At 41.1% G+C, this 18,229-nt stretch overlaps 1 protein-coding gene across 1 annotated transcript in view; it reads right to left on the reverse strand.

The window, feature by feature from the left end:
- Positions 1-175: 175 nt before the first annotated feature.
- Positions 176-18,229, reverse strand: part of LOC132977488 (histone deacetylase 7-like) — a 45,574-nt gene continuing 27,520 nt past the window's right edge. The window contains exons 12-25 of the mRNA XM_061042088.1: positions 17,963-18,161; positions 17,664-17,797; positions 17,449-17,569; positions 17,300-17,349; positions 16,034-16,141; positions 15,732-15,787; positions 14,211-14,298; positions 13,111-13,230; positions 9,679-9,776; positions 6,204-6,322; positions 5,180-5,313; positions 5,007-5,091; positions 2,704-2,851; positions 176-2,594 (exon numbers count right to left, since the gene is read on the reverse strand). Of these exons, the coding sequence (XP_060898071.1) occupies positions 2,555-2,594; positions 2,704-2,851; positions 5,007-5,091; positions 5,180-5,313; positions 6,204-6,322; positions 9,679-9,776; positions 13,111-13,230; positions 14,211-14,298; positions 15,732-15,787; positions 16,034-16,141; positions 17,300-17,349; positions 17,449-17,569; positions 17,664-17,797; positions 17,963-18,161 (1,500 nt within the window). The 3' untranslated portion in view covers positions 176-2,554. The remainder of the gene's footprint in view (positions 2,595-2,703; positions 2,852-5,006; positions 5,092-5,179; positions 5,314-6,203; positions 6,323-9,678; positions 9,777-13,110; positions 13,231-14,210; positions 14,299-15,731; positions 15,788-16,033; positions 16,142-17,299; positions 17,350-17,448; positions 17,570-17,663; positions 17,798-17,962; positions 18,162-18,229) is intronic.

The following is an 18,229-nucleotide window of genomic DNA, read 5'->3' on the forward strand; positions in this document are numbered from 1 at the left end:
AGTTTTCTTGATGCTGTACATGAGTGCAATATTTTTGAATAGAAGAATTACGTATAGGAGGTTAGTGGAGGTGTGACAAAAAGAAATGCACTATGAATTAATTAAAAACAAACGATAAGACTCGAGAAGTTCAAATGAGCATGGCTTTAGAAATAAAAGTAGTCCCCAAAAAATATACAAATGAATCGCAGTAACCTTTATTAAGGAGTTTTGTAAGGGAACAACTAAAGTAGAAAAGACAAAGACGACAAAGGAAAAAGTTATGTACACTATACAGAACTCCAATGAGAGTGTCAGTTATGTTCAAACTTCTGCCTTCAGATCTCATTAAGATCCAGTTTGTTCAAGCTACCTTCACACAGGTTGGTCTGCATCATACTTCAAGGCACACGAGCTGGTTATTTGGTCTCTATGTACGAACAGGGCTCATTTTTTAAAATCCGATAGAAAAATAAGTAATTTCCATGAATTAAGACAAAAGTTTAAACATGAGATATGTCAGGTCACTGCCATGAATGCTGCTGTAAAAGTAAATAAAGCTACACTCCCCTGAAGGATTGTCACATGTGATACAGAGCTCAAAGCGCTCTCCCAGCATCATTTTCTTTTTTTCACATTTTCATCAAATTTCCAAACATTCCACCGGTTTTGAGTTGCGTTCACAAAATGCAACATAAAGAAAGAAAGAAAGAAAGAAAGAAACCAAACCGAGGCAAAAACTCCACATTTTAGAAAAATAATCCATAGCACCGTAAAATCTGTGTTAGACATGCAAAGAGCACTTCAAAGACACAGAGTCTGAATGTATGAAGAGAAGTCATGTCCATTTTTTTTTAATGAATGAATTTGTTTCATGTCCGTCCTTTTTCTCTTTGTGCTTTTCAAATGTTTGGATAAAAAAAAAAAAAAAAGAAACATTCACAAAGTCCTCAAAAGTCTTTGAAGTTCTTTGAGCCATGCCAGTCCAGAGACGGCACATTGTTCTTATAAACTTTGGTTGCGCTTAACCTGTGTCCAATTGCACTTTGAGGACATTCAACTAGCTCAGTATTATTTGTAACTGCTAAAAATGTTGTAGTTCGGTCCGGGGAGCGAAAACGTCCCGGACGCTGAGAGTAAACAGAACGACGCTACGTCGGTAACGTAAAGAGGACGCACCAGTGTCCTCGCTAAGATAAAACTAAAGTACAAAATACATTTACAAAATACAGCAGGAATGCAAATCCACAGGAAGAAACACAGGTCCATTTAAAAAAAACATTTTTAACACTCAGATGTTAAGACAAGCCATTCTGATCCTCCCATCCTGAAGGCACACTGAGTGCGTTAGTGCCACAGAGTCCTTTGATGAGAGACGTTTCAAATGTTGAAATCAATATCGTGATCTTCATCCTCATTCAGACAAGGATTTCTGAGTGGTCACGCTGCACTGACGAATCATCATCATCATCATTTCTGTTTTACGCTGACATGTAAAGGAACCCCCCCCCCACCTCCCCTGAAAATGATACACTTATGATTAGAGGTATTAGCTCTTCATTGTGACTTAATGCCACCGACGCAAACTACAGTATGTCTAAACATTTAAGTTGCGCTTCATCAAAGACTGCTGAGTCGTCTTTATCTGTCAACATAATAACGGCAGCCATCTGCAGTCTTACTGCATGTGCTTACCCGACAGGCCAAGAAAAAGAACAAAGATTTAAGAAAATATGTGGACATAAGGAACAATATGAACCATATGTATCTCAGACTTCACTGTAGCTTCACTCTTACTGGATTCTTAAAGAAAAATAAATCTCCGGCCGACGTTCCAAAAAAAAAAAATGTGTGCCATAGGTCAAGTTAATGACAAGTTGAATAAACAACAAAACAGGGACAAACGAGATGTTTGATAGTCAATATGGCCGACGTGGCTGCGTCTCCTCCATCTGGTCTGGTTCACATTACAGAACAGTGCAGTGCAAAATGATCAGAAAACCCTGATCTTTTCCTTCATTTGATCTTTGTCTCTTGCAGACAAATGACATCATCATAGTGGGAAGTGTCTTAATTGCAGAGGATACGTCTGCTCTCCTTCATCGGCACGTCCACCTCACAGGTCTTTGGGGAGTCAGTTACAAGGAGAAAGTCTTAGAGCTGCGATTTGTCAAGTGTGTGTTCATGCTACATCCTGTCATCAGCTCCCAATGCTACTATGAGTACAGATCCTTCATTTGATCGGCCTCTGATTGTCTTTTTCAGTTCAGGGACAGATATCCCCAAAAATAAGAGTCTGAAGAGGCAAGAGAATAAGTGTGTTGTGAAGGTTAATGTTGAATCAGAGTGGTCAGACTGCAGCCAGTAGTAATGCAGGTGGAGGGTGATGAATACAGTGGTCAAACTGAGGAGGACATCTGCCTCCAGCAATGTTCCAAATGCATAGCTTTGTGTGTGTGTGTGTGTGTGTGTGTGTGTGTGTGTGTGTGTGTGTGTGTGTGTGTGTGTGTGTGTGTGTGTGTGAGTTTGTTTCCATTGAGCCCTGGTTGAAGGCAGCTGTCAGGTGGTTCATTCTTCAGAGAGACCTTTTCTCTGTCACTTTTTCTGTCACTTCCCTTTATTAAACCAAAGAGGGAGAAAAAGCAATGTTAGGATAAATCTGATGCGTTATTGTAAATGTTGTTTTTGTTGTTATTGATTGATTGAATGTGTTGTCCTTCTTACTCGTCTGGGCTAACAGCTCTCATCGAGAGCGAGGCGAGGGCGCTGACGGCCTCGCTGTCCGAGTCCCGTCGCAGCCGTCGTCTCTGTGCCTGCAGGTAGGAAAGATCCACTGTGGCGGCTGAATCCTTCACACTCTGCCAGTATTCACCTGCAGAAAGCAAGAGGATGAAAAAGAGGGGAGGGGGAGAAAGGAAAGAGAAGGAGAGAGATTATTGGTCTCAGTTGTTTTCATCCTGAATGGTTCCTTCAGGAGAGAGTCTGCAGTGGATTATTAAAAAGCAGTACTGTGTGTTTGATCCACCAGTAGTAGCCCTTTGATCTGAATGTAAGCATTCACAGTGATATAAACAGCCCCTGGTCCAAATACCCATGTTGATAATTTCAGCAGAGTAAACCTAAACTCGGACTGTCCTCTCAGTAAAACCAATCAATGTTTTCAAATGTCTTCCTTTATGAGTGTGTGTGTGTGTGTGTGTGTGTGTGTGTTCTGGCTGTGTTTGTAATTCACATATATTTCACCCCCGGCCTAAATTATGGGCTTTACATTCTTGTGGCTTTGCAAATATTTTTAATTAATCTAATTTGGTTGGGATAACATTTGTGTGCAATCAGGAGGGGATGTTGCGAAGGTCGTGTGCCAGAGAAGTGTTTGAAGATAATTGGAGCCAGGGCGGCAGTGTGTGTGCGTGTGTGTGTGTGTGTGTGTGTGTGTGTGTGTGTGTGTCTGTCTGTCTGTCTGTCTGTCTGTGTGTGGGACGACTGGAGGGAGGGATAGGAGACAGGGCCTTAAAGGAGGAGAGGTGGTCAGAGAGTGTCAGGGATGGAGAGACATGCGGAAGTGGTAAGTGAGGGAAATAAAGAGACCACCATTACAGAGAAATGGAAATATGAAAAAAGACACCCTGAGGAGCCTGTAGATAAATACATTTGTTTTCCTATTGATTGTAAGACTGGAATAATCTCACTATACGTGTAGATTAAAATGTATAAACGTTTCTTCAACTTAACCTGTTTTTCCATTTCATTTCCAACTAAAGAGGATGTGATGTAAAATAAAGCATTGTAAAATAAAAGCAAAAATAATCAAGGTTTTTTTGAATATTCAGTATGTAAAAGTTTTTATGCTTTCCTTTTTTCTGGTAAAATTCATACAATTGCATTTTCTGAGTATATATTTTTTTTAACTGAGACATGCGGAAGTGGTTAGTGAAGGACTTACTAACTTGATTTTGTTGAGTTGTATTATTGTTTTCTAACTTGAGGTCAGTCTAAAGACAGAACATGTTTTAAGTGTTCGGATTGTGCAATGGCCTGAATGATCATTTTCAAAAAGATAAATATGACTTCCCTTGAAGTCTTCTCTGGTACAGTACAAGGTGGCAGGACTATAAGCTTGATGGACATTTCTATGTTCTTATCTTCAGAAGAGAGTGAGTACTTAATCCAACATTACACACTGGCCAATACAAAGACTTTCCTTTGTCTTATTTATGTGTATTGGGAGCTGAACATTTATTGTGCCATGTTCAGACGGGTATTTGAGACTTGCTGGCTAACGGATGCATCTTTGCATGTTTGACCTTGAAAGGAGTAATAAAGAAAATGTTGAAAAAAAGTGAAGTGACAGGTCATGTCAAAGAAACATTGTGACAATTTAAGAGGAAAAATTAAAACAGGAAGTGTATGTGAGTTTTTTTTTTTTCTTCTAACATTTGCCAAATACTAGCAGAGGGGCTAGCAGAGTGAGGGATCAGATGCTGTGTGTGAAACATGAAAGGGTTGGGAGATATGGTTCTTTGCTTCCTTCTAGAAATAATCTCAATGTGAATCTTTTTTTAAAAAAAGCCCCCAGGACACAGGACCCACTGTAAGTAAACAGGTGAATAGTTAGCCCCGATGTTGAGATTAGCAGGTGAGTGGCAGGTTTGGAAAGCTGCAACTGCGAGGGACAGCGGATAGAAAATGACAATGTCTTCCTAATTCTAACGTTGGTAACTCTGAGAAACTGTTCTTGTTTTATTTGTAGAATGAAACGTTGTCCATTGTAGCTGTCATTGTCATCTTTTTTTGTTGCTGTTTCTTTTTGAGATACTTCAATCAGGATGGGAACCCCTGTCTGTCGAGTATTTTGCACACTGATCAGCTGATGGCTCTTTAACCCAGTTATTGAAACTTGAGATTTATTTGCTGACACAGCCAAAAGTTACAACTTAAAAAAAACGACCAACAATCTGTCAGTATCTCTGGATGTGGAGCTCCTGAAAGCTCTTGACGCTACAAGTGTGTTTAATGTTAGTCCTCACCTTGAACCTGGATGACACTCTGCAGAGTTTTGACAGCGTTTCCACACGGCTTCTGGTCCAACACAGACTGTGACAAAGGCTCCACCTGGGACACACAACAAGCAGTGAGCAGATCAAACACACTCACAGTGTATCTCTACAGAAGCACATACATGTACTGTCACATGTCTCACCTCCATGCCCAGCAAGGCGCTGACGCAGGCTTCAGAGGCATCACATATGGCCTTAAGATCATGGCCCCCCTCCAGAGCCAGGACCACACGACCCCCCGCCAGTGACATCAGCTGACGAGTCAGGAAGCCAAAACCTGGAGGAGAGCAACACAAACAAGCATGCACAGGTTTGAGTCAGAAGATGACTTGTGAACTCTTTCTCCCAGAACATTAACTAAAGAGAGAAAATGTCATTACGGTGGTGAATATTAACATGTTGGTGTCACCATTATGAGTTCAGAGGGATGCTCCCTACTTTGAAGACGCTATTCACTTACATTCAGAGCAGATCTGTGCTCATCAATGACCATTTAATTTACTTAATTAATTTATTAAAGTGATATTTTATTTAAAATTAAGGAGTAGTTCCAGTTTAAAATGTTTTTTTGTGAGAAATTCTGTTTATTTGATGGATTGCCCTTGAAATGAACCATCTCGTTTTCGAGGGGGTCCAACACAAAAACAAAAACACAACAGTACAGTGATACAGACAGTCAAGCACAAAATACACACATAAACACAAAGGCTCTCAAACACCCATCCACCCACGTATCCCTCCCGCAAAGCCACAGCACCCACACAAAGTCATCAGAGGTAGATGCACATAGTGACATATGCAATCAAGATATTAGAGGGGTAAGAAGACATTGCCATTAGAAGCAGCAACATGGTTTTGTGAGAAAAGGTAGCAGTGATTTCTTAAAAATGTGTAGTGAATTTAACTACACTTTTCATCATAAACACACACATTTCTCCAAGTTTTGTTATTTGGATCAAGCTGCTGCATTCTATAGTACTTCCTGTCTGATATCTGCTCTTAAGGCTGATCAATAGGAAACCAAAACTAACAGCTGATTATTATTATAATTTATTTTGATAAACCTCAATTAAAAAGTGTGATGGATTTTAAACTTCACTCTGTATGGAGTGTAAGAAAACATTCTTATAAATATGTGCTGTAGGTGAATAAGGGGCGGAGCCTTACACTTGGCTGTGACTTTGTAGCCGCCCAGTGATGATGAATGTCCTTCAACAGCATCGAAGCCAGCTGACACCAGCACCACATCAGGGGAGAACTCGTGGGCAATGGGCATCACCACAGCTCTGAGGAGGAGGAGGAGGAAACAACACGCTGTGAAGCAAATACTGTGATGTATGTTACACTCGTTCAAGCCTTGTGGCCCTGCTGAAATGAGATAGTACATTTCAGAAATCATGTTTTTAGCAGGTGTTTATCATTTGTGAAAATCCCTAACTTGGAACAGTGAACACAATATAATAAGGTAAAGTGTATCTAACATCTCAAATAGACTTTTAAGTTATTGTCGTTAAAACAATTTAAAGTTGCATGTAAAGTAAAAAAACAGAATCTGAAGTTTACGACAAAGTCGGCGGGATTAATTTGAGTCTGGGACATGTGGTTGACTTTTGTACGACCATGAACAACTTTGGTTCCTGATTGTTCACTGCAAACATTTACTTCATTGTAAACTCCATCCATTTGAAAATGATGAAAGATAAATTATCCAAGGCCGTGTTCCAGGTGTTTGAACTCTGTTTTTGATCCCCTCCTGGAGAGCAGCCAACACATGAGTGTGGGGTAGCTCCCAGGTGTGAATGTGTGCAACTGTTTAAATTTGAAGCAGAGTTCTGAAAGAAAAGAAAAAAAAAAAAAAAAAAAAAAGAGGCACGGGTGTCCTGAAAAAGCTTTTTCTTGGGTGCATGAAGATCACATAGTGGTTGAAGCAAAGACTCAGTGACCTTTAGGCAGGTGGCAAACACTGAAAGTTTTTTCTTGCGAGTGAAATAAACAGATAAAAACGAGGCCCCCTGACATTTGTGGACTGAGACGCCCACATACTGTATACTCCGCTCAGGGGAGACCACTTTCCTCGCTTCTTTGCTCTCCTCCCCACTTCCTCTCCTCTCCCGCTGCCAGTTATTTAGCAAGAGCGCACGGCCCATGCCGCGTTTGATTCTCTCTCTCTCTCTCAGCGGCAGTTCAAAGGCGTTTGTGTGCGTCTGGTTCCTATTAGGAGCTCGTCCCTCTTCTCACGTCACTGACAGCCAGCCATCTGGGATCCATTGGGCCTAATTACGCCGCCTTTGGATTCCCTAACAATGCACCCCCCACTTCTTCTCCTCTCCTCTACTCTCTTCTCCAAAGTTTGTCAGTAGCCACTGAGAGATGCTCATGAAAATATGTATATGCACACAAACATGATGTGCACATTCAAAAAAAAATTAAAAAGAAAAAAAAGTGAAAGTCCAAAAGTTAAATACATTTCTCTTCCTTTGCACTTTTGAAGGTGTGTGTTTGCTGTGCTACCGGTGGTTACACCTTAGTAATGCTCCACACATTCACACACACACACTACGTCATGACATTTAATCGCAACGCAGCTGAGCTCTCTCCTGATTGTACTGGAGTCCCACCATCACTCTCGACCACAATATTTCCCCTGTCACTAACACACACACCCAAAAACAGAGACACATCATCAACGACCGCACTCTGGATGCTTTTCTGTTCCAGAGGAGCGCTCAGCCTGGAACAGCCCAACGTCTAAATAACGGATTCAAATTGGATCACAGAACTGGCACCGGACTTCATACTTAATTGCATAAACATGAATTCACGATGCATTAAATTTTGTCTGTATGGCATGTTATGATTTTATCCACACCAGTGAATAGTGGATGAAAAAGTTATTCAAACATTCGTGTAGAGTGTGTTTTTTTTTTTTACTAAAATCCCCTTTTTGCTGTTTTGTGTGATTCGCTTTGTAAAATTCTTAATTTTCTTGAAAATCTTTTCAAACAGTCTCTGTGGAAGTTTTTGCCTAAATCACATAGTTAACAGTAGCAGTAAATACGGCGGGCTGCTCCTCAAATCGACATGTGACAAAGGTCTCAGGCCAAACCTGCACCACCAGCACTAGGACATCAGAGCAATGTGGTTTGTGTCTCAAACCGCTGGACCACCAGGACACTCCTTTTTCTGCAGAGCTTTGAAACAGGAAGAAGTTTCTAGGAGTAACACACAATATTGTACAGTCCTACAGTGTGGTTGACTGAAGATGTTTTACACGTAAAAAAACTTGCCATTTCCAAAACTTGATGAAAAATACCAAAAAACCAGACGCCTGCTCAGGAAAAGAGCAGTTGTCTCTTAATTAGAATCCAGAGTTGCAGTAAACAGTGGACTTAGTGTTTCCTAGCCCGCCTATTGGCTCTATGGATTTATACCAGTGCGGGTTAGCTCATTAGCATCTTTCCTTCGACAAGGGGCCCACCCACTGTGTCTGCTGCATGCGGAACTGTGCAGAACTCACACACTGTTTTATCATCTGGTGGTGTGCCAGTGTTGCTGACAGAAACACTCTGAGTTCATTACAGTGGAGAGCAGAACCAAGCCTTAATCATTGAGGAAAAATGGCATGAATGACATGAGAGGAGGGGTGAGAGCAAAGGTGTGTCTCAGAATCAATTTGGGGTTTTGTTTTTAGCTCAACAGCTAATGTAGCATTATTACTAATATCATTGCAACCACCAAATAAACCTGTTGTCCTTTAATATAAAAGTTCTTTCACATTTGCCATGATCAACAATTTTTCCAGAGTGAGTCAGGATCCAGATATAAAAACCTGCTTAAGGACAGAACAGGTAATCCAATGCAGTTAACAAAGTCCAGCAGCGCAGTGTAATTGCAGGATAATGTAGGCAAAGTGCTGTGTTTACAGGTGTTGCATTCCAGTGCAGATGGGAAGTTCTGCCCTCCAAAACCTGTGAGCAGATTCCACCAGGCAAAAAACAAAGGCTTGTTGTTTGTCCTGCTGGCATACACAGTTGTCGTTCAAATTGGTGAAAAAAAACTTTCCAACTCCTGAAGAGAATTTTCGTTTTCTGCCTTTTCTTGACCTGCCTGTTCTCTGCAGTCATGGCGTATCTGGTGTTACTATCCTACATATCACAGAGGGTCACTCACGGTCTCTCTGAGATGAATAAAAACCTTGATAATTATTCATCTTATTTCACTAAAACTGAGAGGTTAAAGATTAATTTTGTGTTGGAGCAAAGACTGAAATGTTTATGTATCTGATAGGACTGGATAGGGAACATGTTGACCTAGGTGTGTTTTAACATTTTTGTACATAGTCGTTCAACCTTAGTGATGCATGAATTTTTTTTTTCATACTAAGTTTGGTGTTCAGCATCCAACTCTGCAGTTGCAGAGCTTACAGCAAATATAATGCATCAACTTTAAGATAAATCTTACTAATAAAATATAAACGAAATAATGGAACCTGGTTTAATGTTTCAGTGAATATCCAAGTCTCTGCAAACATATGGTGCCCCAGAAGGCCAATAAAAAATGTAGATATGATTGTAGTTAAAGGGCTGAAACATTAGTGAACACCAGCAGAGACCTTAAATATAAGGTTCAATTAATTCCTTACCTGAATGCAGCCAGGTACTCTGCATCACCCATGGGAGGGTTCAAACCACCTGTCCATCCTACGTTCACATTGAAGCCCTCGCCTTCACCTACACCAACCTGGAGAAAGAGAGAGAGAGAGAGAGAGATTTGGGTCAGAGAGTTAGTCTAGGACAGAAAAACTGTCTCTGTGAATGTCAATAAAGTTAATGAGTCCCACTGAAAGTTGAGAAACTCCGCGACGATGACAGATTTGTGTCGAATGTTCACAAAATTGACACGGCTGTTGCAAAACCTCACATTGCAGCAATTAAGAAAAAGTGACTCCAGCACCAGGGAGTGATTATGATTCCCAAATAAAAGACTGATGCTATGAATTCAGCACCCCTATCCCTCCATTTTGATTTTGATATAATTTGTCAAACGGCCTTATAAATCAGTCACAGCCACAACAGAGCTACACCCGTTTATGATTCCAAGCTTTAGCTTCGGCTAAACTGGGAAATATTTCACATTTGGCTAACGCTCCCCGATCGATAAAGAAACAATGCATCACAATCACATACGGGATGTCGTGAAATGTTTTATTTATATTTTAAAACACTACTTCTTGTTCTGTGTATAGACGTTAAATAGGTTTGGTATATATGACATGTCAGGTTTACTGTTCATACTTCATATTGTAAATGATTCTAAGGTTGTTTTTTCAGATTGACGTGTTCCTCAAAATGCCAGGCAGAGATTATAGCGGCCTTCTCAATATGACCTCGCATATTCGGGGCAGAGAGTGAACTGAGGCCCAGCAGCTCTTGGAAAGGAGGTTCAAGGATTCCTGCCTCTCTCTTTGTAGTCCAGCTAGAAGCCATTTAGCTGTTCTCGAAGCCCTTCACCATCAGTCAATGTGTCAGTTTGAGGGAAGGATGAGGAGGTTGATTGACATACTCTTGGCAGGAACGCGTGGTAATTTCCTTTGTGTGTGTGTATAAATGTGTGTGTATGGGTGTGAGAGGATGTTTGAAAGAATGCTGATGAGCATCACAGAGTGTCTGTCTCCATTCTTCTCTCAGTGGACGGCATGTTCACAGGGCAAACGAAAAACACATGAGGCCTCCTGTCCTCTGCCAACTGGTAATGTACCCGCATGCACACGCGCACACACACACACACACACACACACACACACACACACACACACACACACACACACACACACACACACACACACACACACACACACACACACACACACACACACACACACACACACACACAGTTCCTGCTTAAGCTTTAAGTCTCTTGTGCTCCTCTCCGTCCTTTTCTCTCTCTCTTTCATGTTTCAAGAGTTGCTGGACTGCATTAGGCCTTTGCTGGGTTCTGCGTGGTGCTCGGCTCTCTCTGTTATGGCTATGACATCACAACCCTGCCCCATGGTGTGTTATATACCTACACGGGGGACAGCAAGACTCCAGAGGTTTACCACACAGCTCAACAGAGGTTGAGGGGCCACTTAAGGCAAAAGCCACATCCAAGCTTGCTGAGCGTTTTATGTAGCGTCCCTCATCAGGGGATTTTATGGGAAAACATTGACTATTTTATGCTCATTATTGTGGGGGAGGAGTGGAGAAAGGGAGGAGGGGATGTAGGGGATTGAATGGGTGGTGGATGCCGCCACGGGTTGGGGTCAATTCATCTGACTGGGGATATTCATCACACTTGGTTTCTGGGGAGACCGCAGGCAGAATTCATAGGCATCTCAATTTCCTGTATTCAAACATAGGCATGCAATTCCACTGTACACATCCTGTTGTGACGTTCTGACATCCAAAGCACTGGAGTTTATAAAATAAACTGAAACAAGAGAAATAAACCTACAGTTGATACAGAAAAACCAAAGTGTTACAGGCCTACAGCGAGTTCGCTGAATGAACACATGTGTAACATATGAAGAGTTTATGTTAAATACGTCACAAAGTCATCGTGCTGACGAAGAAAAAACAAGACCACTGTGAAAGGAATCTAACAAACTCTTGTGAATACATGTTTACGCTATTCATGTAAAGTCTAAACATGCTTAAACCACAAGAGAAATGAATAAATAAAATATTTATTTCAGGATAATGTTCTTTTATGTGATCTTGTTATTTCCTCTCCCGTCAACTTTCTAATGTCCTTTTTTATTTGACACTCTTTTTGGTGCTGATTGTTTTTTTTTATCCTTGATTTTTACGAGAGTTGCTTCATTCATACAGTTAACAATTCATTCCAACAGAGATGTTTTCAACATAGATTTTTGAATGAAAAGAGTCAAAAAACTACAAAAAAGAAGAAAGGATTATTAGTACTTCATATGTCCTATACATGAATACGTTCTGTTTTCTGAATTCAAATATCGGTCTGCTTTGTGTAAACAGTCTAATGTGTCACTCACTGTGAATCTTTGCTAATGGAAGTGTAATTAACGGCTGGTAGGAGTCGCGTGCAGACCACGCCTCCTCTAACACCAATCCGGTGGCTTCAAAAGCTGACATAAAAATGACTTTAGAAAAATAGTCACTCTTATTGCTGATTGTCTTGTTTGTTTTTTTTAGTTCAGAAAGAGGCATCACTATTAATTTCAGCCTGTTACATAACCATCTTAAATCCCTCACATTTGCATTAATTCCTTATATCTATGACATTCTATATTACTGATATTATTTTTGTACTCTTCCTTTGAGCTTGTAGCCTTGTGATCATGAAAATGTACTGTGGAAGAATATAAACAATCAGCCCTTTCTGTAAAGCTCCTCTGGTCATCTCCTACTGTATTGTATATAAATTAAGTTTCTAAGATTCCTGAAGTTTAAGAAATATTTGATCCAATCATAACAGTCAGAAGTGGTCTAAGGCTCTTTAGTAGATGATTTAATCCTACACATTACACACTGCTAACTATCACTTCCATACTTACAGTTTCCTTCTTTTCTCGTGCAGTACAGACTCCACTACATGAAAATCAGTCATCATGACCAAATGGAGCTTGTAATTGGGGCTTTAAATCATGTAAATTAATCCGGGATTTATTGTTACAATCAGTCTTCTTGTATTGACAAGTATATGGTAAACACAAGGCTCTTAAGCTCCCTAATGTTCCACTTGAATCACATAATTAGAAAATATTTCTATGCCAACATATCTATCTTCACAACAGACGTGGGTGGTATAATAATGAAGTCTGTATTGTGAGGCAGATTAAGAAAGAAAAGCTGTATTACATAAACAGAATGGACTCACATCAGCTCCTCCACAAGAAGAAACCTGTTCAACAAGTTTACATGTTTCTCATGTGTTGTTCTGAGGCTATTGTGTTCACAAGAGTCTATGTACATACAAACACACACAAACACCCAGCCGTTACCATGACTACACAAACAAAAGCAGGAAACAAAGCCCTGCAGACTGGAGGACTTCCTACCTCGCTGGGATGTCCACCACCGGGAAAGAAGTTGCCGTCGTCAAAGCGATGAAGAGAGATGTACAACACTCCCGGGTCGTTATAGAAGGCCTCCTGGGTACCGTTGCCATGGTGAACATCCTGGGTAGTGATAGGTGACGTTAGGTAGCTGTCATGAACTAAATTAGTACTTTTACACATGATTAAAAACATTGAGACACTGGGATCTGATTATGACACATCTAGATAAACTTCCCACTCTACCTGATTCCATTTAGCGGTCTCTTCAACTTAAGGATAACTCTTTACAAGGTTCACAGTTCAGACTCATATATAACTAATGCATCATAAATGCTTTACTTTTTTACATGTACATTATCAATGTCTATCCCCAAAACAATCATTTCATTATTTTGATCTTAACCAATATAGGGTTTTGTCGATTTGTGTGTTGTATTACATTAAAGGTTTGGATAAAAGAACAGATTGGCTGCCTTATTTTTCTTTTCCCATGCTTTTATTTAGCTTGTAAAATGTATTATCAAATCAACATGTATGGGGGGCGGTGTGTTTGTTGCCTTTATAAAAAAAAAGAAAAGCTTAAGGAAGTAAAAAGTTGAAATGTTTCCATACCATATAAGTTATACATAAAAACTTTGATGGGTTCACATAAGTTTCCAAATCAATAAAATAAAAAAACTTTAGACCTAAATTTCTAAAAAGAAAAGTCAAAAAAACATTGTAGAGATCTGGGTCTGTGAAGGGCTGTCTGTTTTGATCATAAAACCTTTCTGATGAGGCAGGTAGTAATCAGTGTTTGATGCAGTAATATGTCAGACAGCAGAGCATGTTTAAAGTCATGGTGCAGAGTCATATACACACACATGGCGAGCAGAGACGACCACCTGGCTGTGGATCAATATCTGCATATGTGTGTGTGCGTGTTATAAGCGTGTGTGTGACTCTAAAAATAGGTGACGGTTTAGAGCACACATGGAGACCAGAGATTTGAAGATATGAATGAACCTAATGATAAATAGGGGTGCTACTGTAGAGGCCTGTGCATGTGTGATTTTCCTGTCTATGTGGGTGACGATGACGATCATGCAACGGGTCCTCACCCAGTCAACGATGAGGATCTTGCTGACGTTGAGTTTTTGTTGGAGCTGTTTGGCAGCGATGGCCACAGAGTTGAAGAAACAGAAGCCCCTGTGGACAGACAGACACATGTGTTTGTCGTACATCTTCAGCAAATTAATATCATAGAATCCCCATATGGACCTTAGGAACCTCTAAGACAAGTCTCTAAATCTGTGTTTTCATGTGGTGGCTCTTCATTCCAGGTTGTGACAATCATAGCACTGACTTTAATGTGCCAGTCGTAGAGAAACTCCTGCCAGGCAAACATTTAGTGCAAATATTTGAGGAGTTTCATTTCAAGTTGTTTTGTATTTAATCTTCCACTGCTGACAAACAAAAATTGCTTTTCATATGAGAACATTATGCCGAGACCAAATTTTCACCTCTTGAGAAATGCAACCTCCAACACATTTAGTGACAAACAGAAAACTGAGATTATCATAAAGCTCTCTGCACATTCCTGACGATAACAGAATAAATCGCTGGTGTTATGTGTGAGATGATTTCTGAGAAATGAACTCACGACCTGGCGCAGCATCTCCCCAAACACTCGCTGTCGACAGTAAAAGGTATGCAAAAAAAAGTGTTGATGCATGAAAAACAATGGAGGAATGTTGGAAGTGGCAGTGTCAGCATGGATCGTAAACTGTGACTGTCTTTATGTTTTTGTACGTGTGTTTGTGTGGACGGTATATCATATGCTGTCCAAACTCTACTCTTCAAGAAAAGTCATTATCATCCCATAAATAACCAGTGACATGTACTGCTGAGCACACACACAGTCCCAGCTGAATGTGGTTACTTGGCTAATGCCTCCTATCAAAGACACTGATAAAAATCTAGACAGACACGCACACACACAGCCCCACACACACACACACACACACACACACACACACACACACACACACACACACACACACACACACACACACACACACACACACACACACACACACACACACACACACACACGCACACACACACACACACACACAGTTCTCTTTGAGGTGCTTTGCTCAATGTGTTGAAAGTTTCAAAGAAACTTGGTGGAGGCAAAGACTTGCCTCAGGCATCAGGCAGGTAGCACACATTACACAAACCACCTATTCCAAGACAGATACACGCACGCAGGCACGCAGGCACGCACGCAGGCACGCAGGCAGGCAGGCAGGCAGGCAGGCAGGCAGGCAGGCAGGCACGCACACACGCACGCACGCACGCATGTACACACACACACACACACACACACACACACACACACACACACACACACACACACACACACACACACACACACACACACACACACACACACACACACACACACACTCTCTCTCTCTCTCTACTTCAGAAGCGTAGGTGATCTGTAATAAATCCTTTGAAACACTTTTGGGAGACCTCCTGGCTCCTGGAATGTGTGTGTATATGTGTGTGTGTGTGTTTGTGTGTGTGTGTGTGTGTGTGTGTGTGTGTGTGTTTGTGTATAATGCTGTACTTACTGAGGGGAGGAGTGACTTGCGTGGTGTCCAGGGGGCCTCACCACTGCAAAGCCATTCTGCAAGAGGAGAGCAAAAACTTTAGCACCTTTCAGCTGTTACCACTGTTCACATCTGTCATGACCACACCTGGTTATTCTGATTATAGACTCCACTTTTTACTTTACAAAGGGGGAGCTGACAAAGCATTTCTATACTGTTTATAATATTGTTTACCTAAAAAAACGGTTGTACTGCGGCCCTGAAATGCCTGAGAAAGAAAAAAATGTATTTGCTGATAAGGAATTTGGGCGATTAAGACACACCTTCAGCTCTCTCTGTGCCACCTTTAGTGCCAGGTCTGTGACACATCCTGCTGCGATACGGGAAGCTGCTGACGTGTGAAGCTCATTCCAGACTGTATCATTATCAACCTGTTTGTAAAGCAGAGGTGAAACAAACAGTCAGTTTAAACATGACTTCATTAAAAGTCATCAGATCAGGAATCCTCTTGACTGATCGACATATAAAAGATTGACCTTATTCCCATCAGACTGGTGAGCTATATTTCTGAAAAGGGAACCGCTGTTGACCAATAAAGGGTCAGCTATTGACAGTTCAGTCTATGAGGATTTGAAGTAATCCACTGATGTTTTCTTTTGATTGCACATAAAAACAATGATTACATGTAAAAACGTGTGTCTTACAGTGAAGTGCTGTATATTCTTGTGATGCATTAAAAAAAAGATTGAAGATCGACAGTTATCTTTTTAGTTGTTGCAAATACTTTAAAGTGCTGAGAAAGTTCATTTTCTCACATCAACATTCTCATCTTTTCTCTTCGTAAACCATGCCCTGTTTCTTTTTCCGATGTAACCCCATGTTTCAAAACTCGCACTGGTGGTGTGCCGCGGAGGAACAATGAAATAAGAGGAATTTCTTTTATCACAGACTCTGCCATCTTGTTCCAATCACCTCTCTTCACCAGAGCAGCCAAGGGCCGGAAATCCAGGCAGATCAGTCGTCTTATCAACTGACACCCAGCCTCCTTTTTCTTCTCCTTCCTCCTCTCCTCTCCACCTCTATTATCTGTCTCCTCTCGTCTCATAGTGCCTCACCACAGTTTCTCATGGGCATTATAACCTCTGCTCTTCAGAACAGAGAAGAAACAAAATTCCCAACAGGTTTTTTTTTTCCTCTAATAAGTTTCATCTAGTTTGCTCTCTTATCTCTACATCGTGTCTTTTTTCTTCTTATTCCAACACCCATTCATATAGTTTCACTGGCACGCAACACTTCTTAACATACAGCCCCTTTTCCTCTTCATCCTCTAGTTTTTCCTCTACCACATCTCACCTTAACACAGCCTTTGATTTTGATTGTGTTTTTAGGTAATCTTCGCCAAAAACAATAGCATTAGCAATTTGTGGTGCTATTAGCTTAATTGTGTAATGGAGCAATCAGCCATGTAATGTTTGCTGTCCGGTAATGCAATTACATAAGTGGAAAGATTCCCACATGACTTTTGTTTGAAAGTGGTCTTTGCTGTGTGTGTGTGTGTGTGTGTGTGTGTGTGTTTGTGTAGCACTCACCCCAACTCCTCCACAGGGTAATATCACAAAAATCCGTTGAGATAAGATTCCTGTGGGCGATAATGTATGTAATGGATCTTTGATGAAATGATGTTGATTTTATTATTAAAGAGTTTTTCTTGTCATTATTATAATCTACAGTTTATTACCGGTCAGCTTGCGGTTGTCCAGCTTGAGGCGGTTGAGCGGGTTGGTGCCGAACAGGAGAACATGTTTCTCTGAATGAACTGACTGCAGCTCTTCTAGAGTTGCCTTTCTGCTGCGGACACGCTACATAAACATACATAATTACTTAATAAAGAAACAACTTTGGAAAGACTTTTCCGCAATTTGTGTAGTTTTTGTGTATATTAATGAGCCATACCTCACACTGGCTCCTAAGACCTCTTTCATGCAGTCTGGACCAGATACTCTGTACCCTCCCAGCATGCTCAGGGTGGCGGCTGTTGTCCCCACAGGAACACTGGTGCTTCTGCATCTGAGCATCATAAGCCAAACCTACACACACACACACACACACACACACACACACACACACACACACACACAAGCACACATACACTTGTTAACAAGTTTTACATTAATTTTAACTAAAATACATCACTGGCTTAAGGTCTTCAATGGCGTCTTTAGTCTTTTATGCTGGTCAGAGTTATCCCTCACCTGTGGTGTAGCGTAACTGGACGTCTGTGGCAGGGCTGGACAGTGACAGCGAAGATATGTTGCTTGGTGCATGTGGAGAAGGAGGCAGGGAGGTGGAGGCCGGCGAGGACTTGGTTCGAATTAGACGCTGGTGAGACCAAATTCCGGCAGGCACACCTAGATGGTCCAGCTGATGACCCTGTCTAAGGATCACCTGTCTCTGTGGATCACAGGGGAGGTCAGAGTATGAACAAGATTTTGACAGCAGCACAATGAAAGGACTAAGAG

Source organism: Labrus mixtus, chromosome 7 (genome assembly GCF_963584025.1).
Source record: "Labrus mixtus chromosome 7, fLabMix1.1, whole genome shotgun sequence".
Lineage (NCBI taxonomy): Eukaryota > Metazoa > Chordata > Actinopteri > Labriformes > Labridae > Labrus > Labrus mixtus.